The sequence below is a fragment of the Bos javanicus genome, chromosome 4 (assembly GCF_032452875.1).
Source record: "Bos javanicus breed banteng chromosome 4, ARS-OSU_banteng_1.0, whole genome shotgun sequence".
Lineage (NCBI taxonomy): Eukaryota > Metazoa > Chordata > Mammalia > Artiodactyla > Bovidae > Bos > Bos javanicus.
This window is the reverse complement of record NC_083871.1, coordinates 21,190,923-21,218,715: the sequence shown is the minus strand read 5'-3', so window position 1 is coordinate 21,218,715 and position 27,793 is coordinate 21,190,923. Positions and strand designations below refer to the sequence as shown.

Here is a 27,793-nt window from a genome sequence, read left to right as displayed (position 1 = left end):
GATGACACCACCCTTATGGCAGAAAGTGAAGAGGAACTCAAAAGCCTCTTGATGAAAGTGAAAGTGGAGAGTGAAAAAGTTGGCTTAAAGCTCACCATTCAGAAAACGAAGATCATGGCACCCGGTCCCATCACTTCATGAGAAATAGATGGGGAAACAGGGGAAACAGAGTCAGACTTTATTTTTGGGGGCTCCAAAATCACTGCAGATGGTTATTGCAGCCATGGAATTAAAAGACGCTTACTCCTTGGAAGGAAAGTTATGACCAACCTAGAGAGCATATTCAAAAGCAGAGACATTACTTTGCCAAGAAAGGTCCGTCTAGTCAAGGCTATGGTTTTTCCTGTGGTCATGTATGGATGTGAGAGTTGGACTGTGAAGAAAGCTGAGTGCTGAAGAATTGATGCTTTTGAACTGTGGTGTTGAAGAAGACTCTTGAGAGTCCCTTGGACTACAAGGAGATCCAACCAGTCCATTCTGAAGGAGATCAATCCTGGGTGTTCATTGGAAGGACTGATGCTAAATCTAAAACTCCAATACTTTGGCCACCTCATGCAAAGAGTTGACTCATTGGAAAAGACCTTAATGCTGGGAGGGATTGGGGGCAGGAGGAGAAGAGGACGACAGAGGATGAGATGGTTGGATGGCATCACCGACTCAATGGACATGAGTTTGAGTGAACTCCAGGAGTTGGTGATGGACAGGGAGGCCTGGCGTGCTTCGATTCATGGCGTCGCAAAGAGTCGGACACGACTGAGTGACTGAACTGAACCATAAATTTATGTATAAATTGTTCATCTTCAACAGAACAATTTTTCTGCAGAAATGATTCAATAGAAAATACTATTTTGCTAATAAGTAAAAGAAATTCTCTGTATCTGCTTTCCAGTTTTTTTTTTAAACCTTAAAAGAATCACCACTGTCCAAATACGTTCAGGATGATATAACAATATATTCCAGTAGGATTCAGATTCATTTGTTACATTCAATAAGATCAGGCTATCAAAACATTTTTCAGTTGTCTTAACCTTTCTCAGCATTAATCTCCAGGTTTCCAACATGTCAATATATTAATATTTGTAAGGAATACAAACATCATAGGCCAGAACTAAACAACACTTTGAGAACAGGAAAATTAATGTAACTTGACCTTATCTCTATTTTTTAAGTATAAAGGTTTTTTTTTAATAAGTATGTGTAACATAGGCATAATTAAGTCAATACATTTTTAAGGAATTTCACATGTTTTGATTCTTTCCACTGCCAAGCACCTTAATTCCTCCAAAGTCATAATCTTCAATAGCCCTGTCAAAAAGCTCAACCCACAGCTGCCAGTTAGTCCATAATTCTTTATTTGGGCTTCTCTGAACTTCAGTGGAATATGGTCACACTTCAAAATTCTCCCCATGTAATCTTTGGAATCCAATTTTCTCAAGCAATTTACTTTAGCACCATGTTTAAGATCAAGAGATGGATCTGTCTGGTTCTGAATTTGACAACTTTAAAAATGAGGCTTCCCTGGTGGCTCAGTGGTAAAGAATCCATCTGTCAATGCAGGAGATGTGGGTTTGATTCCTGGGTGGGAAAGATCCTCTGGAGAAGGAAATGGCAACCTACTCCAGTATTCTTGCCTGGAAAATCCCATGGACACAGGGCCCGATGGGCTAGAGTCCATGGGGTCACAAAAGAGTCAGATACAGCTTAGCAACTGAACAACAAAAATGTATTAAGTTCAAATCATATTCACTCCTAAGCGATAAAAACCTAGAACAGTACAGATGGTTGGGATACGCCAATACATTTTTTTTTTAAGTCCAGAAACTGTGTTCTCAAGATAAATATAAAGATCGCTTCTAGGACTACAGAGCTGATAATTTCCCTCATATCTTAAGCTTTCCCCTGTGTTTGAGTCCCAGTGTCCCCACTTGACTGTCTTACTGGCATCAGATAATATTCTCTGAAGGAAAAGGGAGAATAAAAGCAACAGCATGCTCACATCTTTTGAATGTTAACATATGCAGTATCATCCTGGGAATTTAACATATTACACACATTTAACTTTCATAATTCTAATACAGATCTGATCCAGGCCACCTCACTGAGGTCAAAACACCAATTCTTAAGACCCAGTGTCCTCAGTGTACACAAAGATCAGAACCAGGACAGTCCTGCTGCTGCTGCTGCTGCTGCTGCTAAGTCGCTTCAGTCATGTCCAACTCTGTGCGACCCCATAGACGGCAGCCCACCAGGCTCCCCCGTTCCTGGGATTCTCCAGGCGAGAACACTGGAGTGGGTTGCCATTTCCTTCTCCAATGCATAAAAATGAAAAGTGAAAGTGAAGTCGCTCAGTTGTGTCCAACCCTCAGCAACCCCACGGACTGCAGCCCACCAGGCTCCTCCGTCCATGGGATTTTCCAGGCAAGAGTACTGGAGTGGGATGCCATTGCCTTCGTCGAGGACAGTCCTGAGAAGACCTCAAAATTTAAAAGACATTTAAAAACTTTTACTATACCTAACCTGTGTGAAAACCGTTAATGACTCTAGAAATAATAGTAGCTAATATACATTTATAGCACCCTTGCTATGGGCCAGACGCTGTGCTAGTGTTTTACATTAATGATCTGCTTTAATCTTCAAATGACCCAACGTAGCCAAAATCATTTTCTACCATGTTACAGCAGAGGACATGGAGGCTTAGAGAGAAAAAGTAACTTCCTTGAGGTCATAAAGTTGACCTTTGGCAGACACAGCCCAGGTTTCTAAGACAGGTTTCTGTGACTCTGAGGCACAGATCTTAGAAATTACAATACTAGTAGGTTTTTTAAACTCAGACTCTCACTAGCAGTAACATTTTGAGGTGACTGGGGAATGTAATTTTCCTCCCTGGATAATTGACACATAAACATTTAAAAGCTGTAACAATACTAGAGTTCACCTGGAACCCCAATTAGGAGTATTCACTAAAGTTGAAGAAAGGAAGTCAGTCAAGTATATAAAAGAAAGGATTGGATTTATTTATAACTCCTCTCTTACTCTCAAAGAAGACTGGTGTGCTATCTTCTCAGGAAAAAAGAAAATCAGTAGCTAGATATCAATTTTATGAACTCATTGTGGTCAAAGGAAATTACTTAACACACATAAAAAGCACATGCAGTTTTGCAGTCTGAAAGAGCTCTAGTGTCATTCTTCTGTCCACTTCCCCATCCATAAATCAGATTATCAATGAAGGCAAAGATGTTAAAGGAGGGAAACTTAAATCAACCTTAATAGGAAAGGTGTTAAGGATGATGCATCTGATACACGTATTCTTACTTCAGAACAGGTTGAAATCCGAGTTTCTTGAGGTAGATACAAATGGATAGGTATGTGATTAATGAATGAACTTGAAGTAAGTTAATTAAATTATCCTGTAATTTGTTGATGCTTATGTACTGTGCCAGGCCAGGGAATGTCAGTATGAGTAAACCAGAGTCTTCTAAAAAGGCTGAAAGGTCTTAATGAAACCAATACTAGCCTTTGAACATAAAAACTAGAATCAAATTCAGTTATAGCATGATGAAATTCTCATAAGTGTTCAAAAACTATTGAGTGTTCTGAATGAGTTCTTATGATTTCATTTATTTTTCCCATGCTGATTTTCCCAATGCCTTTCATGTTATATTCTTTTATGTTATGTTATTTACATTACATTGTGTTATATTTTATTTGTACATATGCTGTATGTTTGTTTAGTCTCCAAGTCGTGTATGACTCTTTTGTAACACCCATGGACTGTTGCCCGCCAAGCTCCTCTGTCCATGGGATTTTCCAGGCAAGAATACTGGAGTGAGTTGTCAATTCCTTCTCCAGGGAATCTTCCCGACCTAGGGATCTAATTTGCGTCTCCTGCACTGCAGGCAGATTCTTTACCACTGAGCACCCTGGGAAGCCATATGCTATAAGCTTCCTGAAATTGTTTCGAGGATGTGATGATTTCATATATGCTGCTACTGCTGCTAAGTCGCTTCAGTCGTGTCCGACTCTGTGCGACCCCATTGACGGCAGCCCACCAGGCTCCCCCGTCCCCGGGATTCTCCAGGCAAGAACACTGGAGTGGGTTGCCATTTCCTTCTCCAATGCATGAAAGTGAAAAGTCAGAGTGAAGTCGCTCAGTCGTGTCCGACTCTTAGCGACCCCATGGACTGCAGCCCACCAGGCTCCTCCGTCCATGGGATTTTCCAGGCAAGAGTACTGGAGTGGGGTGCCATTGCTTTCTCCAGATTTTATATATAAAACATAATAAAAAGAGAGGTTTAATGACTAGGTTAATGGAATATCCATTCATGATAAAAGCTCTCGGCAAGTCTAGAATACGGGGGGAAATGCTCAACTTAATAAACAGCATCTTCAAAAAACATAAAGCTAACATAATTTTTAATGATCAAGGACTGAATCCTTTCCCCCCAAAATGGGGAACAAGGCAAGTACTCTTATGAACATAACACAGGAAGTTCTAACTATTGCAGAAAGGTAGGAAAAAGAAATAAAAAAACATAAAGATTGTAAAGGAATAAAACAATGTGTCTATTTAGAAATGACAGGATAATCTGCATAGAAAATCCTAAGAATAAAACAAACCCTTTAGAATAAATGCATTCAGCAAGATAGCATGATAAATATTAACCAATAACAAAAAGCAGTCGCATTTTTATATAGAAACAATGAACATGCAGAAATTGAAATTGAAATCACAATATCATTTTCAGTCACTTCAAAGAAACTGAAATACTCAGGAATATGTTTAACAAAACAAGTACATGATCTACATGCTAACAACTACAAAATGATGATAAAAATCAAAGACCTTAGTAAAGACAGTGTTCGTGAATTATAAGTCTTGTAATATAATAAATATGTCAATTTTCCCCAAATTGATCTATAGACTTAATGCTATTCCTGTCAAAATCCTATCAAGGTTTATTACAGATTACATGAGTTTGTTATAAAATTAATGTGAAAAGGCACAGTCCCTAGAACAGCTAAAGCAATCCTGACAAAGAAAAACAAGGTAAAAAAACTAATTCTATCTGATATTAAGTTTTCCTATACAGGCACAATAATTAATTAAGATAGTGTGGTACTGGTTGAAGAATCGACAGATGGATCAATAGACCAAGTTTCCTCAAATAGAACATTTTGTAAAACTTTAGTATGTATAGTTTAGTATACTAAATTAGTATACTATATGTATACTAATTCAGTATGCTGCTGCTGCTAAGTCGCTTCAGTCATGTCCAACTCCGTGTGACCCCGTAGACGGCAGCCCACCAGGCTCCTCCATCCATGGGATTTTCCAGGCAAGAGTACTGGAGTGGGGTGCCATTGCCTTCTCCACTAATTCAGTATACACACATTAAAGTATAAGCATATAAGTACAGGACGCACAGACTGTCACAACCAGGATATTGACACTGATACAATCCACTTATACACTTTTCATATTTCCCCAATTTTACTTGTAGTCATCTGCACTTGTACATTAGTTAAATATAATTTTATCACATGTGTAAATTTACATACCCACCATCATAGTCAAGACACTGTATAGTTCCATCACCAAAAAATCCCTCATGGTGTCTTTTTAAAACTCCACCCACCTCCCACCTGAACTACTCCTTCCTCACCTCATCCTTAACCTCTGGTAGCAATGAATCTAGACTTTTAAAATGTTATATGAGTAGAATCATATAGCATGAGACCTACTGGTGTTGTTTTTCTTCTTCCCATTAGGCATAATTCCCTAAGGGATTCGTCTGACTTGTGTTTATCCGGAGTTTGGGGCTCTCAACCAGAGTGATGTCAGAAAGAGAAAAACAAATATCATATATTAATGCATATATGTGGAAGCTAGAAAAATGGTATAGATGATCTTATTTGCAAAACAGAAATAGAGACAGCCACAGAGAACAAATGTATGGACACCACGTGGGGAAGGAGAGTGGGATGAGTTGGGAAATTGCGATTGACACATATACACTATTGACACGATGTATACACTAGATTACTACTGAGAAGTAACTGGATAGCTCGGGGAACTCAGTGCTTGGTGGCGACTTAAATGGGAAGGAAATTAAAAAAAAAAAAAGAATATGTGTATATATATGTATGTATAGTTGATTCACTTTGCTGTACAGTAGAAACTAACATAACATTAAAATTAATTTTAAAAAAGTTTGTTCCTTTATGTTGAGTAGTAGTCCTTGGTATAGACGTGCCACTTGTTTAATCAGTAACCTGTTGAAAGTTATGTGGGCTGACTGAAATTTTGCTATGACATCAGTGTACTGGTTCTTGCATGAAAATGAAATTTCTCTGGGTTAAATACCTGTGAATGTAACTGCTGAATCACATGGAAGTTGCATGCTCAGTTTCATAAGAAACTGCCAAAGTCTTTTCCATAATGGTTGTACACTTTATATTCCACCCCCACCACAAGCGATGTATAAAACCCCAGTTTCTCAGCATCCTCCGCAGCTGGTGTATAAGTTCTTTGTATTGTATGTTGTATACGCTCACCCAGTTTTTTGGATTCACAGTGCCTTGAAATAGAACCCAGCACAGACTAGCTGGTAGATGCATTTAAACTGCTAGGTACAAAACCAAAATGTTTTTTTCAGGAAGAACCAATGCAACAACTTCTGAATGACATGCAACAAATGCTTACTTTGTAAAGGAAATAAAACAAAAAAATAATCAAATAAAAAGATCTGAGATATGCGAGGGTATTATGGAAAGACACTGAGGGAGAGGCCAGGGAAGACAACTCTTCCTCTGTTCTCCTGTTTTGGGCCCACTTCTTCCTGTTTCCCTTTTCTTCCTCTCAGCTGGCCTGTTTCTTCACTTCTACGCTACGCCCCTTTTCATACCAGGCTGATTTTAACTCTATTCTCTTTCATCTTCCTCTCAACTGACTTCCTTTAGTCAGGCTTTCTCTTCCCTTGAACTTTCAGCTCTCCCTCTTGGAATGTCCTCTCAATCTGTGTTTCTGAATAAAACTCACGAATTCACCCAAATTTAGGTCTAATGGTGTGCTGGTGCTTAGTCATATCTGACTCTTTGCTACTCCGTGGACAGTAGCCCGCCAGGCTCCTCTGTCCAGGGGATTTTTCCCAGGCAAGAATCCTGGAGTGGGTTGTCATTTCCTCCTCCAGGGGATCTTCCCAACCCAGAGATCGAACTCCCATCTCCTGTGTCTACTGCATTGACAAGGGTTCTTTAACCACACTTGCAAAGCCCAAATTTAGTTCGAGTTATATCTTCAGGTCCTGCTGGCTACTGTGCTCTAAACTTTCCACATTTCCCATGAGTTTCTATCACACAATCCCTCCCAACTCCCCTCCTTTTCCTGTTTTTCCATCAACGCTCTTCTGCTTCCCAGTGACCATAGACACTTCGTGTCTCTTTCCTGGTGCTCATCACATTTTACCTGTGTTCTATCACTTTTGTTTCATTGCATCATTGAGACTGTAAACTTTCAGGGAAGTTCCTTAAGTTATTCGTATGCAAAAATGCCTTACACAGTGCTGGACACATTGAAAGTTACTGAATTAACCTATTAATTAACACACTAGTACGTTCAGTTTTTATAGATCTTTAAGATCATAAAATGTTTCTGCCCAAAGCATTTCTGTTACATTTTTTGAAACTGGAACTATATCAGTTTGGTTTCTCTTCCCTTTCTGAAGTCTGATTCATTCATTCATTTACAATACTTTTACTCATTGCAAAACTAAGTTCTAAAAAAAGGACCAAGGTGAAGGCATTACTATTCTATGTGGCTTCACTCATTCATGAACATAAGTTATACATTAAGATTTCAGTGGGGTGATTCTTGGTGTAAAACATAAGTAGATCACTGTCTGTGATAAAATGAATAGTGACATTACACTAGAAAACCACAAGGAGTTTGGATCTCAGCCTCAGCCTCCTCAAGCAGGCACAAAATTTTAGTATCAAATAAATGTTATAATGAAACAGTCCTGTCTCCCTGTATGGATTTCTCATTTGGAAGTGTTCACTCCCGGTGGTGGCTAATATTGAGAACATCACTTCTCAATGTTCTCTACCATCTTGCCTCAAAATCTTCAAATGTTAGGAAGGAAAAATGACTTCAGGGACTTCAAAATGTGTATGTTTTGTGTGTTTTCCCCATAATGAATAAAAGTATAAATAAACACAGTCTAGGGGAGGCAAGCTGATTCTCAACGAAGGCAATAAGGCTCAGATAATCGGTGTGTTGTTAGACGGGGTGTGCCCAGTGGCACAGGATCTCACAGGGAGAGGTTAGACATTCAGCATGTTTACGAGTAAAAGTAGAAGGTGGAAAAAGTAGAACACACAAGGCCCAGTGTTCTAAGAGACCGGCGCGGGTGAAGCCCAAAATAATTACTACCGATGAAGGAGCTGTTTTGTTCCAAACTGTGTCCTTATTCAAAAACATAGGTAATAAATATAAAAATAGTCATTATAAAGCGACTCATCTAAATACAAAATCTGCCATAGAAAGTTATTTACTTTGTATTGATAAGGCCGCCAGCATCCTAATCAAGAGGAATTTCTGTTCACCAAAGCTGCAAGCAGCGCGGTGCAGGCTTGGGATGTGATTTTTAAAGCAGCCAAGAACTTAATTAATCGTTGCAATTACTAGAGAACGCTAAGCTGAGTCCAGGAAGGCGGGGCGGGGGTGGGGGTGGGGGTGGGGGTGTGCGGGGTGGGGTGGAAAAAATATATATATACATATATTCAAGGACTTCCTGCGGCTGCGGGCGAATGCCCATAAACTTGTTTGACTTCATCTCTTAGCTGACAGGGAAACCAGGACTGAACTTCTCGGAAGGTGAGCCTAACTTGACCGGACCCAGGGCGTGGCTGGCAGCCGCCCTGGGAGGAAGCGGGAGTTTGGAGACTGGAACGTGAAAGGGGGAGAAGCTAGAGGAACCAGCTGCAAACCTGGGAGATGGACTCAACAAAGATCAAAGCCATGGAGGTAAGACTGCTCCCCCACTTCGCCGCGCCCTGCGTTCGCTAACGCGTTTGCAGGCGCGGACTCTCGCGAGTGGAAGGTCTCCAACCCCAAAGTTGGAGGGGGCGCCCACTGGGGCGCAACCGGCGCGACGGGTCTCCAAGTGGGTCCAGCTAGTGCTGCCTTCCCCCAGCCGGCCACTCGCAATCCCGGGCGGCCTCGCCCCTCCCCGAGCCAGCCCCGCGGCCGGCTCGCCCCTTACCCAGCCAGAAGTGCAGGCGGTAGGTGAAGCCCCGGCTGGCCTGCGTCGTGTGGAGCACCAGGTAGGCATCCCCGACGTAGAAGTTGCCATACGCGCTCTCGGGCACCGGCACCAGCTCCAGCTTCTCAATTCTCCAGACCTGCAGCCCCGCCCGCTTGCCCGCGCGGGCGAACTCCTCGTGGTACAGCCCCTGGGCCATGACTCGGGCACGCGATGTTCCGGGGAGTGGACGCGGGGTCTCGCTGACCTGGGAGTCGGACTGAACCCAGACCGATTGGATGGACCCAGGTCGCAGCGGTTTTATAGGGTGTGCTCTGCGGGGAGGCGGGGGAGGGGGCGGGGCCCCCAAAGGGAGGGGCCAAGTGCCAGGAGTATCTCAGCCAATCACTTCTCAGCCTAAGCGCAGCATCCTGTATCAACCTCCTGCGCCCTTTCCTGCAGCCCGAGGGAAATCGGAATCTCAGAAATCGTAGAGATCCTGAGAGAACCTTACTGAAAATCCAGGAAATGCGTCCTCCCAGGAAGGACATATTTCTTGGCAACAGATGGAGGAGATCAACAATGAAAACTGTTTAGTGCATCGTTTAGGGGGAAAAAAAAAATTGGCTGTCTAGGTAATAATTAATCATCAACCCCATCATTTCATCTGCCAGTCTCTCCATCCCTGCTGGCCACAGTTTCTCTCTGTCTTGATCTTCCCGGTTTGAAAGTGCCACGAGAAACAGCTTGTCAGTTTTCTTGGAAAGAATGAAAACCTGGAAGGATAGCAGTCTTACCCCGGGGATAGAGCTCTATAAGTCTTCAGGGATTCAGGAAGCTGTGGTTAACCTCTTTGCCACCTGCTTCGTTCACCAAGAAAATTTTTTGGAAACAAAAAAAAAGCAGCAATCCTCTTGGGATGTTCTCAGGCTGGGTTGTTTGTGACTGTGGTATTATATACTTAGCTTACCGTGTGAGTTACCTCTTACAAATGCTTCAGGGTGCTGATCTTTTTGTTTTCCCTACAGACTTTGCTTTTGTAGCATGGGCTAAGCACTGTAAAATATAGATGAAAGTTTACTCCTTATTTTGCATTCATTTAACTGAAGCTGATGTGGCAATTGACTTTATTGTTATTGAGAAACCAAATTGCTCAGGATGCAGAGGAAGAAAGCTAGTTTTTATGCATGTACATTTTCTGTCACTGTTTCCCAAATTACAGGCTTCTCTGGAGGTCACCTCTGCTGCTGCTAAATCGCTTCAGTCGTGTCCGACTCTATGTGACCCCATAGACGGCAGCCCACCACGCTCCCCCATCCCTGGGATTCTCTAGGCAAGAACACTGGAGTGGGCTGCCATTTCCTTCCCCAATGCATGAAAAGTGAAAAATGAAAGTGAAGTCTCTCAGTCGTGTCCAACTCTTAGCGACCCCATGGACTGCAGCCTACCAGGCTTCTCCATCCATGGGATTTTCCAGGCAAGAGTACTGGAGAGGGGTGCCATTGCCTTCTCTGGAGGTCACTAATTACATACAATTTGATTTTTCCTTAATTAATTTGTTTTGAAATAGGTATTACATGACCATGGAAAAAGAATTCAGAAGTATAGGTGAGCAATAAAAATGTATCTCTATTTCAGCTTTCACCAGAGGCAGCTGAGTTACCAGTTTCTTGTGTATTTTTCCAGACATATTTGATATTCTTTTATCTACAAGAATATAGATAGCATAGTAATTTTATTTTCTAACAGAAATGGTAATATACACACTGTTCTGTAACAACATATCAAAATATCAATACCCAGTACTCATAGAGCCTCTTCTTTTTACTGACACATGGTATTAAATCTTATAAATGTACTGTAAATTATTTAATCTGTTGAGGTTCATAGATATTTAAATTTTGTCTATATTTTGCTAACACAATGTTGCAAACAACATTTCTTGCAAGCAAGCACTCTTGGTTCTGAGGCTTTAGCAACTTCCTAACTACAGCAAGCCTCAGGTTCCTCATGTATAAAATGGGAAAATAATAGTTTTCACCTTAAAGATTGTTATTTGAATTAAATGCACAACCACCTGTGTTTGTTTGAACGTTCTTTGGCATTGCCTTTCTTTGGGATTGGAATGAAAACTGACCTTTTCCAGTCCTGTGGCCACTGCTGAGTTTTACAAATTTGCTGGCATATTGAGTGCAGCACTTTCACAGCATCATCTTTTAGGAATTGAAATAGCTCAAGTGGAATTCCATCACCTCCACTAGTTTTGTTCATAGGGATGGTTCCTAAGGCCCACAAGACTTCTGACTCCAGGATGTTTGGCTCAAGGTGAATGATCATACTATCTTCATTATCTGGGTTATGAAGATCTTTTTTGTACAGTTCTTCTGTATATTCTTGCCACCTCTTCTTAATATCTTCTGCTTCTGTTAGGTCCATACAATTTTTGTCCTTTATTGTGCCCATCTTTGCATGAAATATTCCCTTGGTATCTCTAATTTTCTTGAAGAGATCTCTAGTCTTTCCCATTCTATTGTTTTCCTCTATTTCTTTGCACTGATCACTGAGGAAGGCTTTCTTATCTCTCCTTGCTATTCTTTGGAACTCTGCATTCAAATGGGTATATATTTCCTCTTCTCCTTTGCCTTTTGCTTTTCTTTTCTCAGCTATTTGTAAGGCCTCCTCAGGCAGCCATTTTGCCTTTTTGCATTTCTTTTTCTTGGGGATGGTCTTGACCACTGTCTCCTGTACAATGTCATGCACCTCTGTCCATAGTTCTTCAGGCACCCTGTCTGTCAGATCTAATCCCTTGAATCTATTTGTCACTTCCACTGTATAATCGTAAGGGATTTGATTTAGGTCATAACTGAATGGTCTAGTGGTTTTCCCTACTTTCTTCAATTTAAGTCTGAATTTGGTAATGAGGAGTTCATGATCTGAGCCACAGTCAGCTCCTGGTCTTGTTTTTACTGACTGTATAGAGCTTCTCCATCTTTGGCTGCAAAGAATATAATCAATCTGATTTCAGTTTTGACCATCTGGTGATGTCCATGTGTAGATTCTTCTCTTGTTGCTTCCAAATGTTCAAGCTGAATTCAGAAAAGGCAGAGGAACCAGAGATCAAATTGCCAACATCTGCTGGATCACCAAAAAAGCAAGAGAGTTCCAGGAAAACATTTACTTTTGCTTTATTGACTACGCCAAAGCCTTTGACTATGTGGATCACAACAAACTGTGGGAAATAATTCAGGAGATGGGAATGCCAGACCATCTGACCTGCCTCCTGAGAAATTTATATGCAGATCAAGAAGCAACAGTTAGAACTGGACATGAAACAACAGACTGGTTCCAAATCAGGAAAGGAGTACATCAAAGCTGTATATTGTCACCCTGCTTATTTAACGTATATGCACAGTACATCATGTGAAATACCGGGCTGGATGAAGCACAAGCTGGAATCAAGATTGCCAGGAAAAGTATCAATAACCTCAGATACACAGATGACACCACCCTTATGGCAGAAAGCAAAGAAGAACTCAAGAGCTTCTTGATGCAAGTGAAAGAGGAGAGTGAAAAAGCTGGCTTAAAAACTCAACATTCAGAAAACTAAGATCATGGCATCTGGTCCCATCACTTCATGGCAAATAGATGGGGAAACAATGGAAACAGTGAGAGGCTTTTCTTGGGCTCCAAAATCACCACAGATGGTTACTGCAGCCATGAAATTAAAAGACGCTTGCTCCTTGGAAGAAAAGCTATGACCAACCTAGACAGCGTATTAAAAAGCAGAGACATTACTTTGCCAACAAAGATCCATCTAGTCAAAGCTATGGTTTTTCCAGTGGTCATGTACAGATGTGAGAGTTACACTATAAAGAAGGCTGAGCACCGAAGAATTGATGTTTTTGAACTATAGTGTTGGAGAAGACTCTTGAGAGTTCCTTGGACAGCAAGTTTAAGGTTGTTGCTGAACCACAAAAGATTCCAGGATTCTTGGCCTCCAGAGGAGAAGAATTCAATACGGGGCCAGAAATGAGGCTTGATTACTCAGAACTTTTGTGTAATAAAGTTTATTAAAGTATAAAATAGATAGAGAAAGCTTTTGACATAGACATTAGAAGGGGGCAGAAAGAGTTCCCCCTCACTAATGTTAGCAGTGAAGTTATATACTTTAATTATTACAGTGAATCAAAAGCATGTCTGGAGGTTGTGAAGACCTTACTAGACCCACTCCCATAATTTACATTTTAAGATTACAGGATTAGCCAGAAGGTTTTTTCCAGAAACTGTCCTCAAACAGGATACGTTATTGTTATATAACCCTAAGGAATGTGGAGGAAAAAAAGTTTGTCCTTTCCTCCTCCTTGAGAATTCCAGATCCCTCTCTCCTTGGGGACCCCCAGACTTCTTATCAAGCCTCCTAGGAAGTGACTCTCTCATTCCCCCACCCCCCCTCCTTTTCTTTTAAGAGCATTATTTTGCCAAGGGAAAGGGGCATCGTTTTCATTCCATAACTACTTCCTGCTATTTAGGGGTATTGTCCCTAAATTGCTGAGGCAACATATTCTCCTAACCCTCATATTGAGGGTCTCTGTTCCAGGGGTCCCAAGTAATAGTTGGAGGAGGCTGTGGCACTCATAGGAGCTTGGACAACCATTTGTAACTTAAAAGCTTTCAGACGGTTAGAAACAAAACCTGTTTTACAGTTATAGATGTAAGGCAAAATAGTCATTAAACCAAGTTAAACTCAAAAGTCACATTATGTCCATAGTTACATCAGTCCATCTTAAGATTGTTAGATGTCATTACAGAGTTGAAGAGAGTCTTTACCTTGAAGTGGAGATGTCCACCACGGGAAGCCTTCCACTGATGATAAGGGGATCATTCCGCAGACCCAGGAATTAGATGGATTGTGGAATGTGACATAGGAATGAGTTCAGGACAGGAAGGCATTGTCTTGAAGGTCAAATGGCAGACTCAGGACTTTTGGAGTCAGCAGAAGTAGGCTCACATAGATTATCAGGCCCATCTAAAAAGTACAAAGTCAGAGTATAGAAAGTAAAGGCATAAAATGATGTCACTTCGTTCTGGTCAGGGTGCCACCTCTTAACTCGAGTGTGATGCACCCATGAATCAATTCCTGCCACTTTGACAGCTGTGGGAGAAGAAAGAATAACCTGGTAATTAGGGCCTTCCCAGAGGGGCTCGAGAGATTGGCCCCCAGATCCCAATGTTTTTTTCAGCAGCTTGGCTCCTGGCTCAAGTAGAGGCTTGCTTGACTCAGAGGCTGGGTCAGGAGACACCTCTCAGAGTTCCATCAATGCCTGTTGAAAAGCTGAGGACTGAGTTACATAATTAGTTAATTCTAAGGCTTTAGGAAAACTTTTCCATTGAGCATTTTCAGGAATTACTAATCATCCATCCTCCGACTGTAACCATCCTTTATCAGTAATCTTTGCTCCTCTTTTTGCATATCTTTCTAAATCTTCCTCAGTATGTTGTAGTTTTTCCTGTTCCACAGGACCTGTCCAGATCAAGGGTGTCTGCAGTGAAGGGGTTTTGTAAAAATGCACTTTTCTGGCTTGACAGTCAGCCAGCTGATTACCTTCTGCTACTTTACTCCCATCCCTGCTGTGCCCTTTGCAATGCATAACAGCTACTTCTTTAGGGCAATATACAGCAGTTAAAAGTCTCTTGATCTCTCAAATGCTTAATAGGTTCTCCTGTTGCCATATAAAACTTTCTTTCTCTCCATATTGCAGCATGAGCATGTAAAGTCAAATAAACATACTTAGTGTTCAGCTCTCAGCATAGCGGCTGTAGGTTACCTACTTTATGCTTCCCATCCCTAACAAAAGAACTGCCATCTGTAAATCTTTCTGTGTCAGGATTGTCTAATGGGGTATCCATTAGATCTTCCCAAGCTGCATAGTTTAAAGTTAGAAATTGGAAGCAATCATGATCAGGTGTTTCATTTTCCTTCTCAGGAAGCAAAGTGGCAGGATTTACATTTCCACAAACTTTAAAGCTTAGTTATTGGTCCTTCTAACAACAATGACTGATATTTAAGAAGCCTACTGTCTGTCATCCAAGTATTAACCTTATAATTTAAGATTCCACTCACATCATAAGTCAGTACAGTAAGATTTCGTCCATAATTTTTTTTAAGGCCTCAGGTATTAATAAAGCCATTGCCCCAATTACTCTTACACAATGCAATCTAGTGAAATTAGGTCTAATTCTCTACTTAGATAAGCAATAGGTTGCTGGTGAGGCCCTCAGGGTTGTGTCAAAACACCCAGGGCCATACCTTTTCTTTCAGCGACAAACAAATTAAATTCTGACCCTGTGGGCAAGCTCAGAGCGGGAGCTTTCAGGAGAGCAGTTCAAAAAGCCTTAAAAGCCTTTTGAGCATCTGGAGACCAAACCAGTTTGTTGGTTTGGGCCTGCTGGGTCTCAGTTATAAATTCATATAAAGGCCGGGCAAGTTCCCCATAACCTGGAATCCAAATGCAGCAGTAGCCTGTGATTCCTAAAAATCCTCTCAATTGCCTCAAAGTCATAGGCAGGGGATGATTTAGTATAGGTTTAATTCTTTCAGGGCCTATGGCCCTAGTCCCTTTTGATATGATTAGGCTCGGATATCTAACAGATTGTTGACAAAACTGAGCCTTTTCTCTTGATGCCTTGTAACCTTAGCTTGCTAGAAAGCTTAAGAATTCCTCTGAGGCTTGTAAGCAAGCTTCCTCTGTCTCAGCACAGAGCAAAATATCATCTATATATCATAGCATAACTGCTTCGGAGCTATTAAAGTTTTGTAGATCCCGTGACAAACTTTGCCCAAATAGGCAAAGTGGACTGGACAGTGGACTGCCCAGACAGTCACTATGGAAGCAGATAGGGAATAAAGTGGGCCAGGGGCTTCAGTAAGCACACAGAGTAAGCTGCCCCAGTATCTAAAAGGAAATCGGTGGATTGGCCCCCCACAATTATTACCACCCGGGGTTCCTCAGGTGTAATTAGGATGGGAGCTTGTGTGGGGACCCTCAGGCACCTTCAGTCCTGATTGTCTTGAGAGTCTGACCCCTGACACCTAAACCTCTTGGGGCAGTCTCTCCTCCAGTGTGGTCCCCTGTAGACTGGACATGGAGCCGGGGGCGGCTTAGATGCCTGAGGGCAATCCCGCTTGAGGTGCCCCTCCTTTCCACAGTAATAGCAAACCCATCCCTTTTCACCTGGGTCCCTCTTGGGATCTTTCTCAGGCTGTTTAAGAACGGTTCTGACAGCCATTACAAGAGCTTCCGACTGTTCCTTTGTCTTTTTCGGCCTTTCTTTCTTTTCCTCATATTACCTACCATAATAGACTGTTTGACCTGGTTGCAACAAATTATCTAAAGACTGGTTTGGTCCATACGCTTGTTTTAATAGCTTACGGTGGATATATGGAGCTGTAAGTGAGTGAGAAATCTTTTAAGATCACTCTTCCCTCTTCACTTTCGGGATCAGTCTCAGTGAATCTGCAAAGGGCTTCTCTCAGTCTATCTAGGAATTTACCAGGAGCTTCCTTCTCCTCCTGTTCTATGTTTGCCACTTTGGCATAGTTTAAAGTTTTAGCATGCATTTGCCTGAGTCCTTCAAGAATACATCCGACAAAATGACTCTGATCCCATCTTCCTTTTTTAGCCTTGTTGTAGTTCCAGTCTGGTTCTACAGTTGTAACCAAGCGTTCTGGGAAACAATCTCACTCAGAAGGACAGTGCAGATAGTGGACACCGGCGGGCCCAAGGCAGAGTCTCCTCTTAGCCAAGGACCCCGACCAGTTTTTGTGAAAACCTTATATACCCTAAGATTACCCTGGTGGCACAGAGGTTAAAGCGTCTGCTTGCAATGTGGGAGACCTGGGTTCGATCCCTGGGTCAGGAAGATCCCCTGGAGAAGGAAATGGAAACCCACTCCAGTATTCTTGCCTGGAGAATCCCATGGACAGAAGAGCTTGGCGGGCTACAGTCTGTGGGTCGCAAAGAGTCGGACACAACTGAGCAACTTCACTTTCACTATATACCCTAAGTGTATAAGGTTCCCTGAAACTAGTTTACCCGCAATCATATACCTTAAGCCTAGATAGTTAACAATGGACAATTATCAATAGGCCTGTGGTCATACCCCAATAAGCATAATAGAATGTATGAGTCTATTTGGTTACACAGATAATTAGGGTATTCTTTTAGGTGACTGAGAGTCTAGGTAGGAGCCCTGGGGCTCTTCCTTCGGGGGGCCTGGTTTTCCAGTTGATATGTCATTTCCATAGATACTGGGCATATAGTTCAAAGTCCACAGTCCGGCCCAAGATGGACTTCTGATTTCAAGATGGAGCCTTTTCTGTTTCCTCCTTCACTATAGTTGGGACTGCCTGATTCCCAGTGGGGAGGGCGGCTATCTCATTGTCCCTCTTCCCTACTGATTCATTTCCAAGCCATTCATCTCCATAAGCAACAGCGTTCCGCCAAACTCGACTTTTTGAGCTGGGAGTCAGCATTTGTCCCAAGATATATATCATATCCTTCCATGTAAGGTCATAAAGCTGAGTAACACCTTTAAAAGCTCTAATATATTTTTCTGGGTCCTCTAAATAGTCTCCCAGATCCTCCTTGATCCTTTCTATTTCTTGATAAGAAAAGTTATTAACTCTCACAGACTGATTATTTCTCCTGGTGGATGCTTCATGTAGAGGCAACAGCTTGTGTGGCTGTTTCTCAGCCTCTCTGGCTGCTCTGCACATACCATCCCAGGGATAGATTGGAGAAACCTGCTTTTCTTCATCTCTTTGTCTCCTGTCCTCCATCTCATCCTGTATTTCACCATTAGTTTTCGCTGTCTGAGCTTCTCTTACTTCGATTGTCTGAGTTTCTATTGAAACCAGAGTGGTCTGAGGTCGTACTGAGACAGGGGTTGTTTGGACCTCTACTTGGGCTGTTTGACTCTCAGTTTGGGTTTTTACTGAGACCAAAGCAACCCTTCCTGGGGATGGTTCTCTGACTTTCAGTTTGCTCAGTTTGGAGCCCCAGGTAAGAGGGCAAAGTAGGAAGACAAAAGGGAGCTAAAGGTTGCACACCCAAAACTATACCCTTAGGACGTAAGTCTGGCATGCCTTGCAGAGAGAAAAAGAGCAACACATATGCTGCTGCTATCCATTTCCCTTGTTTTCTACAGAACCGGTCTAATTATAAAACAGTATTATAATTAAGAAACCCTCCAACCGGCCACCGTTCACCATCCTCTAATGGATACCATGGCCATGCAGTATCACATAGGAAGATCAGGCGTGTCAAAGGAGCGAGGCTGGAATTGTTAGCTCCCATATGTAAGAGAGAAAAAAAGTGACCAGCACCATCTTTCTACCGGAGGCATCCCTCCCTGCTCTAGATGGGGGCGTAGACAGACTTTACACCTAAGCTTTCCTTCCCTGGTTAGACTTAGTCTGTCCCTTACAGATGCAGGCACCATACTCGTCCCTCCTGGTTCTACCACCAAGGTGGGGTGGAGATGCACCAGGGGTAGACCTGATGGCATTCCAGCGTGATGTCTAGTTCCTCACCATTAAAACCTTGCTTGCCTCTGATGCCACGTGGGGTGCTGTCAGAGTAACCTTCCAGAATGCCTCCCAATCTAAGACCCGCTGGGGGAAACATTCATCACCTGAGTGCTTGTGCACGACCCTGAGTATATTCCTGACCACAATAAGACTGGTATGAACATAAAACTGAGATGTTCCTTCCAAGTGTCACCACACCAGTATAAGTGATAGCAAAAGAGATGGTGAAGAGCTGGCCAGTGAGGAAAAAGTGATTTTTGTCCTCCAGTTATTGGGGCTAGTCCTTCCAGTTCATTCCCACAGATTTTAAAGAAAGAATATCTAAGGAGTTGGGACAGAAGCCACTGGAAATCCTCCTGTGGTCCACTAAGAGCTAGTGTTATCGGAGTAAGAAACCCATTGTACTTCCAGTCTAAGTAACCTTTAACCTCAGAGATGCTCCTGGAGCTAGAGCTCCATCTAACTTTCAAACTTTTGACTCCTAGCTAGGCACTTCCTGACTATCAATCCACGTTTGGGACCTAAGTACCAGTACACAGTAACAGCATAGATCACAAGTCCCTTGAAAGTCTATGATCCGACAGATAGGTTAGTAGTTCTAATTCCCAAGAAGTTATGAAATGGTCAAAGAGACAGGAAAGTTTGACCGAGAAAGGAAAGTTCAGTCCACACGCTTTGTCCATTTCTGCTTGGTACCCGAAGGAGACATTGGGTACCTCTTGGCATTGGCAGGTTGTTATAAACCCCAACAGGTTTCTGCCATAAGCCCTATGAGGTCACTGTGGAAACGCAGAACAGGGCTCCTCACTTGCGTCACACAGGGCATGTCATTCATTCACGTAAGCACACTGTAGAGTTAGTAAAGTACAGCAGAAAATGTGTTCACTAGAACTAAGAACTAGAGCTCCAAGCATCCTTACCTTGTCCTGAAGAACCCCGGATGAGCCCCCAAGATGAAAGGTGGTTGCTGAACCACAAAAGACGCTGGGATTCTTGGCCTCCAGAGGAGAAGAATTCAATACGGGGCCAGAGACAAGGCTTGATCACTCAGAGCTTTTGTGTAATAAAGTTTATTAAAATATAAAAGAGATAGAGAAAGCTTCTGACATAGACATCAGAAAGGGGCAGAAAGAGTACCCCCTCACTACTGTTAGCAATAGAGTTATATACTTTTAAATTAGTTATTACAGTGAATTGAAAGAATGTCTGGAGGTTGTGAAGACCTTACTAGACCCACTCTCATAAAACTTACATTTTAAGATTACAGGGCTAGCCAGAAGGTTTTTTTCCAGAAACTGTCCTCAAGCAGGATACATTATTGTTATATAATCCTAAGGAATGAAGAGGAAAAAAAGTTTGTCCTCTCCTCCCCGTTGAGAATTCCAGACCCCTCTCTCATTGGGGACCCCCGACTTCTTGTCAACCTACCTAGGAATTGACTCTCTCACAAGGAGATCCAACCAGTCAATCCTAAAGGAAATCAGTCCTGAATATTCACTGGAAGGACCGATGCTGAAGCTGAAACTCCAATGCTTTAGCCACCTAATGCAAAGAATGAACTCATTGGAAAAGACCCTGATGCTGGGAAAGCTTGAAGGTGGGAGGAGAAGGGGATGACAGAGGATGAGATGGTTGGATGGCATCACTGATGCGATGGACATGAGTTTGAGTAGGCTCTGGGAGTTGGTGATGGACAGGGAAGCCTGGCGTGCTGCAGTCCATGGGGTCACAAAGAGTTGGACAAGATTGAACGACTGAGCATGTATGCACATTATGAGGTGGTAAGCTTCCTTTTGCTCCTCTAAACTCCTCCATCCTTCTGCACCTTGTAGCCCTCCTTTAAGACCCGACTGCATGACCTAGAGCAATTGGGCTTCAGTGTCCTCTGGCTTAGGGGCTGCTTGAAAATCAGAGGGAGAGGAGAGTAAGGTCAGAGTATTTATTTCCTCGACTTCCTCTACCAAAAGTCCCTGTACTTTTAAAGACAAATAACCAACTTTTTCTCTCCTTTGGATTCAAGCAACTGTACCCTTAGGCGCACTATCCCTTTTGGTTCCTCTGTCCTTCTATTAATGTATGTAACCTCTAAAAAATTAATAATATGAATTTTTCTGCTTTGTATATGCCCTCTGTCACAGATCGAGATCCTAATTGCTAAAAACTATTAGCTACTTTCTTTTTTTCTCCTAACACAATGTTAGGTAGATATGAGAAGGCTTATTTTATAAATGAGGCAACTGAAGCTTTGTAACTTGTCAAAGATCATGGAACTAGTGAGTGGCCAAAGGGGAATTCAAGCTCACTGTGTCTAATTCAAAAACATATGTTCCTTACTCTTTCAAGACAAATTATTTGGCCAAGATTTGTTCATGTAAGTATGCATTGTATTTTTATTTTCTTCAGACTTGTCCTAGAGAACTTCTGATCTCATGTGTCCCATTTAGCACTAGGAAGTTTAGCTTTGACACTGAACCGTTACATGTCTCGGTTTTCTTATCTGTAAAGTTAAAATCATGTGTTCTCTTCCTTCCTCTAGGGAAAAAAAAATATGAAAACTGGTGATCTAGAATTAGGACAATTTAAAAATCAGAGTTATCACTTAAGTTCAGTTTCAGTTTTAGTGATAATTCCTTTCCTTCTGGTGAAGGAATTCCTCTTAATGATTAAATAAAAATGAAAGGAGATAATTTCTTTTTACTAAAGAAATAAAAAGGAACTTTGATGGATAAGTGAAATTCCCTCTTGCTTATGCAGGCACTAGGGTGGGCTTCCCAGGTGGCACTAGTGGTAAAAAAAAAAAAACCTGCCAATGCAGGAGACATAATAGAAGTGGGTTCAATCCCTGGATCTGGAAGATCTCCTGGAGGAGGGCCTGGTAACCCACTCCAGTATTCTTGCGTGGAGAATCCCATGGACAGAGGAGCCTGGTGGGCTACAGTCCACAGGGTCACAAAGAGTCAGACATGACTGAAGCGACTTGGCACACAGCAAGTGAGGTACCTGCCTGGGATGCAAAATTTACAAGGGCACCAAAAATGTTCAAGAATCAAGGTCAATAATATTTTAAGGCAGCGTTTTTTAAAATCAAGATTAATGCAAAAAATTATGATAAAAATAGCAAAGTTTAAAATAAGGACAGACTTGTTAACAGTGCTAGATGGGACCATATTGGATGCTGAAACAAAGGAAAAAATACTGATCTTCCTTTACTTAAAATTTTGATATTTTTGTTTATTGTGGGTTTTTTTGCATTGTTGTTGTTCAGTCACTAAGTCATGTCTGAATCTTTATGCTCTCGTATCTCATTTTTCTTGTCTGTGAAATGGGAATACAGACAGGAATCCTTGTAAAATTGTAATTATTAAATGTGTTGTTGTTTGCAACCCCATGGACTAGACTGCCAGGCTCCTCTGTCCATGGGATTTCCCAGACAAGAATACTGGAGTGGTTTGCCAAGCCCTCCTCCAGGGGATCCTTCCAACCCAGGGATCAAACCCACATCTCCTGCATTGGCAGGCAGATTCTTTACCATTGAGCCACCAGGGAAGCCCATTAAATGGATAAGTAAATATAAGCCCTGCAATACTGTCTGGCATAAACTCAGCTGAGATTGATGAATGGTTAATTCACTTCTCCAAATCCAATCCTTTAAGAAATATGTTTCTAAGTCTAGTTCAGATAAGAACTGCCCATTTCCTATACAAAAATAGGTCTCTAAAACCAGATGTCAGTTTCTTTTCCATGCCTTTATTTTCTCTTTTTCTTTCTCTCATAACCTACGTTCTTAAAAGTGATTATTTTCTCCTCTTCATGCTATTGCCCTTCTTCCACTATCCATCTATTGAAGTTTTACCATTTCTTTCAGGTTTAATTGAAGATATACATCTTCATTGTCATTATACCCTTGGCATCTCTAAATTTTAGGAAACTCTCTTTTCCTAATGCTCTTGGTATGCTCTTACATTATAGCAACTACCACACTCTCAAGCAAGTTTTCTCTCACAAGACTGTAGGCTCACTCAGAGACGAATATCTCATTATTTTGTTCTCTGATCTTATGGTAACACATGCTGAAAATGTGTGGTTAAATAACTGATTTTGGATTAAATTACTTTTTTTTTTTTGGTCAATGTATCAATCCTCTCTCAGTCCAGATAAAAACTACCAAGGTGGATAAGTTTTTTTGTTTGTTTTTTGTTTTTCACTAAGAGTCTGAAGATTTGAGGTATGGGACCTTGGTTAAATTCAAGGTGCTTGTTCTTCTAGAATGTTAATGCCCAAGGGAAAATGATACATAGTTTAATCTATAAAATAAATAGCAATGTTAAATAATATAATTAATTCATTGTGAAATTCACTGGGATGAGCTAGTAAAAAAACAAAACAAAAAATTGGCTTCAAGTGGCCTTCATTCTCCAAATCATAAAATCTTAGAGTTGAGAGGCAGCTAATTTTATTTCCATTACTGATTCATGACCACAGAATTGTTGAAATTAAACATATGTGAATAACAGGATGTATACACTTTTTTTTTCCAGTAGAGGAAAATGCTTCATCTTATTTTTTGTTTTCCTTTGACTAAATATTAAAAGAACATAATTAAAAATATATCTCTTTTACAGGCAATCCTGCTAAACTGTATTAACCTGTTTGATTTACCAAATGAGTTCAGGGTTTAAGCATGGAACCTGGAGTCAGAAGATGTGAGTGTTGTGAAGACTGAAAGAAGTAAGGTATGGCAAAACCCTGTGAACACAGTCAATGAACATAGTTAATAATCAGCCTGATCCTAAACCCAGTGCTTTTCTAAAGCAGGTGATTATTAAAAGTGAAAATGCACTCTAAGGAAGTATATTTCCATCTCTCCTGTCCACATCAGACAAAGTAGAATTTTTAAAAAATTCACCTTTCTTTCTTTTTTTTTAGATCAGTCAGTATCTAGGACTTTATCTTTTACCAGTTAGTTAGTTTAAAATTGCACATAATACTATAACTATAAACTATAACTAGAGCCACATCCATGGCTCAATGCTACAGTAAAGGTTTTATTGGTCTTGAAAATCTGCAGTTGGGATAATTTATTTCTTGTAAACTTATTTACTACAGTGGGTTGGTTCAGTGCTTTTCTGTAATTTTTTGTTATATATAAAATCATTTATTATTATTATTATATAGGAAATAGCTAACCCATATGAGATTATTGAGACATCATCATTATTTTAGGAATTTACATATTAGAGAATGCACATGACCAAAAGAAGATTGAGGGTCCAAGGTCTTACAGAAATTTATGATCTTAAAATGATAATTTTTGTTTTAAGCTTATTTTTATGCAAATAGGGGTCTGAGGAGGATTCTAGCTTTAAAACTATGACAGAATTGAGGCTAAAGCTGCTTGAACAGTTTATTTTTTTGCCTGATTTTTCTAAATATAACTATTTACTAATAATCATGATGAGTGTTTTATTTAGTTTTGTTTGTAACCCTGAGTTTACCATCTTGTGAGAGATAACCTAAAATTTTCAAGAAATACGTCAACAATTATTTAGGGCATTTGAATGGCAGAACTGTGATCATAGAGAATAATAGAAATCAGACATGATCAGATCATCATTTTCTTGTACAGGTACTTGCAAAATTAGGGTTAATTAACTCACCTAAACCAAAGAGCAGATTGCTGAAAAGGTAAGGCTTGACTGAACCCTTCTCACTGACCGGAGGTCACTTCCTTTAGCTAATTCTCTTCTTGACTCAGTATCTGTTTCTATGAGTTTAAGTTGAGCAATCTGACTGGTAGTCCTTTTACTCTTAGATTTCACCTCTTCCATGTCTACCCAGTCTCTCTCCTGAAATGACCAAGATTCAAAATAAGTCATTCAATAACTGTTCCCTGGACGCCTGGAACTCACGCTTCTTGCTGAGGCCCACAGAGGAAAAATGGAAGACAATTTCCCTCACCAAGGAAATCGTGGGGCACTGGGATACTGGAGGTCTTATAAAAAGAGGGCAGAGTTCTTTTGTTTTTTTCTACTATTTTTATTGTGCTTTTTCTGATTATAATAGTTAGATATGTTCATTGAAGACAATTTTGAAAGTACCAATTATGAATGAGATTAAAATGATCCCTAATCACACAACCTAAGGATAAGTTCTGATAACATTTTAACCAAAAATAAGATCATGAAATGAAACTCTACATTTTGATATGCAGTTTGTTTTATCATCTCTAATATTAATACATAGATCTTTTCACTGGGCGGGTGGAGCTGAAATCAATGTAGAATTTTCAAAAGCCCTGTCCTCACCTTTGAGAAACCCTGATTTGTAAGGCATGAACAAATCATGTGTCATTTTAGAGTCTTTGAGAATATAATTTTACCTTTTATTTTTATTCAAAAAAATTATAAGAGAGTCACACTCACCCATAATCACATCTTTCTTACTCTCTATTTTGACAAACATTGTATTATTTTAGAAGTGAATGCCCATCTGGCCCACTGAAGTCCACTTTGTAGAGGACGCGTTTTAACAATCTGATGCACAATTTTTTCAAGTTTTTCATCGTTACAGACATATCCATGAATCATCTTTATGACTTTCTGTCTAGCCGTCTCTGTTCACCCTCGCATTCACCCATCTCTATGTACGTCAGTGGTTAAAAGCACAGTTTGGACTCAACTGTCCTATATTCAGTTCCCTGCTCAGTCAATTTGAGCTGCATAACCTGTGGCACCTCAGTTTTCTCATCTCTAAAATGGGGGTACCACGTGGTAGGATTGCTGTGTAGAGTAAATAAGTTAACATAGATAAACTTGAAAAAATTCTTGGCAGATAGTGAACTCTCAATAAATGTATGTTATTATTCACACACAAACACATATATTCACATACATATTTCAACCAAAATGGAGTCTATATTCATATGTAGCCTGCTTTAAAAATTATTAATAAATTATAAACATCATTTCAGGTAAGGATATATAGAACCTTATTAAAAATAGTAACTGCTTTGTATTCCATTGTATTAATATACCATTCCCCAATTATATACTTCTAGTTACTTTCAAAAGCATCAATTTAAATAACATGTCAATAAACAATCTTCCATATGTATTATTCTTTATTCATGTGTCACTATTTCTGTAGAATAGATTTCAAAAGTGGGATTTCTAGATCAAATAATATCTACTCGTGTCTATGTATTGATTTGAAAGATAATATATATCATATATGAAATTCTTATTTCTAAGCTTTCTATTCCATCTACTGATTTATGTATTCATTGTGGCATGCTTCTTTTATCACAATAATTATATTTTCCTTTAATTTCTGCTGTGGTAGGTCCTCACTATTTTCTTCAAAACTTCCGTATCAATTGTTACATATTTGACATGTAATATTTAGAATCATTTTAATTCTAATTTAATGTTCACATTTATCATTTAATGTTCACATTAAACTTTTTAAATGACCTTTATTGTTTTCTTTCTGTTACAAGACATGCATAAATACATAAAGATTAACAATAACCCATAATCCCCACCCCATAGAGATAACCATCACTAGCATTTTGATGCATTTCTTCCCAGTGTCTATGTATTTTTTTTTAACTGAGGTATAATTGATCTACATTACTGTTAGTTTCCGGTACACAACACTGACTCAATTTCCTACACATTACACATGACCACCATGATCTGTCTAGTTATCATCTGTCACCGTCAAAAATATAAGAGTAGAATTGACTGTATTCCTCATGCTGAACATTCCATCCCCATGACTCATGTTTTTGGTAACTCTTAATCTACCTCCCCTCTTTCACTCATCCCCCCAAACCCTACCCCCTCTGGCAACCACCTGTTTGTTCTCTGTATTTATGAATTGTTCTTTGGTTCTATTTGTTCATTTTTTAGAAGATTCTACATATAAGTGAAATTATACAGTATTTCTGTCTTATTATTTCACTTAGCATAATACCTTCTAGGCCCATACATACTGTTGAAAATGACCAGATTTCATTCATTTTTATGGCTGAGCAGTATTTCATTGTATACATATATACCACATCTTCTTTATCCATTCATCTTTCGACAGACACTTAGGTTCCTTTGATAGCTTGGCTACAGCAAATAATGTCGCAATGAACATAGGTGTGCATGTATCTTTTTGAGTTAGTGTTTTTTTCCCTTCTTTGGAAAAATACCCAGAAGTGGAATTGCTGGATTCTATGGTAGTTCTACTTTAACTTTTTTGAGGAACCTCCATACTGTTTTCCACAGTGGCTGTACCAATTTACATTCCCACTAACAGGGCAAAAGAGTTCCCTTTTCTTCACATCCTTACCAAAGCTCATTATTTTTTAAAAATTGATTTTACTAATTTATTCATTTATTTTTGGCTGTGCTGGGTCTTTGATGTTGTGCAGGCTTTTCTCTAGCTGTGATGAGCAGAGACCTCTCTCTAGTTGCAGTGCATAGGCTTCTCACTGTAGGGGCTTTTTTGTTGCAGATCACAGGCTCTAGGGTACACAGGTTTCAGGGTTGCAGCACATGGGCTCAGTAGTTTCAGCTCCGGGGCTGTAGCGCACAGACTCAGAAGCTGTGGCACATGGGCTTGGCTGCTCCATAGCATGAGGGATCTTCCCCGATGAGGGATCCAACCCTGATGTCTCCTGCACTGGCAGGCAGATTCTTTACCACTGAGCCAGCAGGGAAGCCAAATGCTACTAGTTATTTGTTGTCTTCCTGATAATATGCATTCTGACAGGTATGAGATGATATCTCATTGTGGTTTTGATTTGTATTTTCTTGATGATTAGTGATGCTGAGCATTTTTTCATACAACCATTGGCCATCTATGTCTTCTTTGGAAACGAGTCAACTGATTTTAACATTAATTTAATCTACTGTGTTGGGAACATGGTATAATCTTGGCATTTAGTCATGTCTTGGTTTATAAAATT

The 27,793-nt window shown here is 40.4% G+C and overlaps 1 protein-coding gene and 1 long non-coding RNA gene across 2 annotated transcripts in view; one reads left to right on the top strand and one right to left on the bottom strand.

The window, feature by feature from the left end:
* SCIN (scinderin) overlaps positions 1-9,574 on the bottom strand; it is a 78,515-nt gene extending 68,941 nt beyond the window's left edge. The window contains exon 1 of the mRNA XM_061413582.1: positions 9,264-9,574. Within this exon, the coding sequence (XP_061269566.1) occupies positions 9,264-9,462 (199 nt within the window). The 5' untranslated portion in view covers positions 9,463-9,574. The remainder of the gene's footprint in view (positions 1-9,263) is intronic.
* Positions 8,740-26,240, top strand: LOC133245885 (uncharacterized). The gene is made up of 3 exons (XR_009735801.1): positions 8,740-9,025; positions 23,454-23,564; positions 24,644-26,240. It is a non-coding gene; the product is annotated as an uncharacterized LOC133245885 (long non-coding RNA).
* Positions 26,241-27,793: the final 1,553 nt, after the last annotated feature.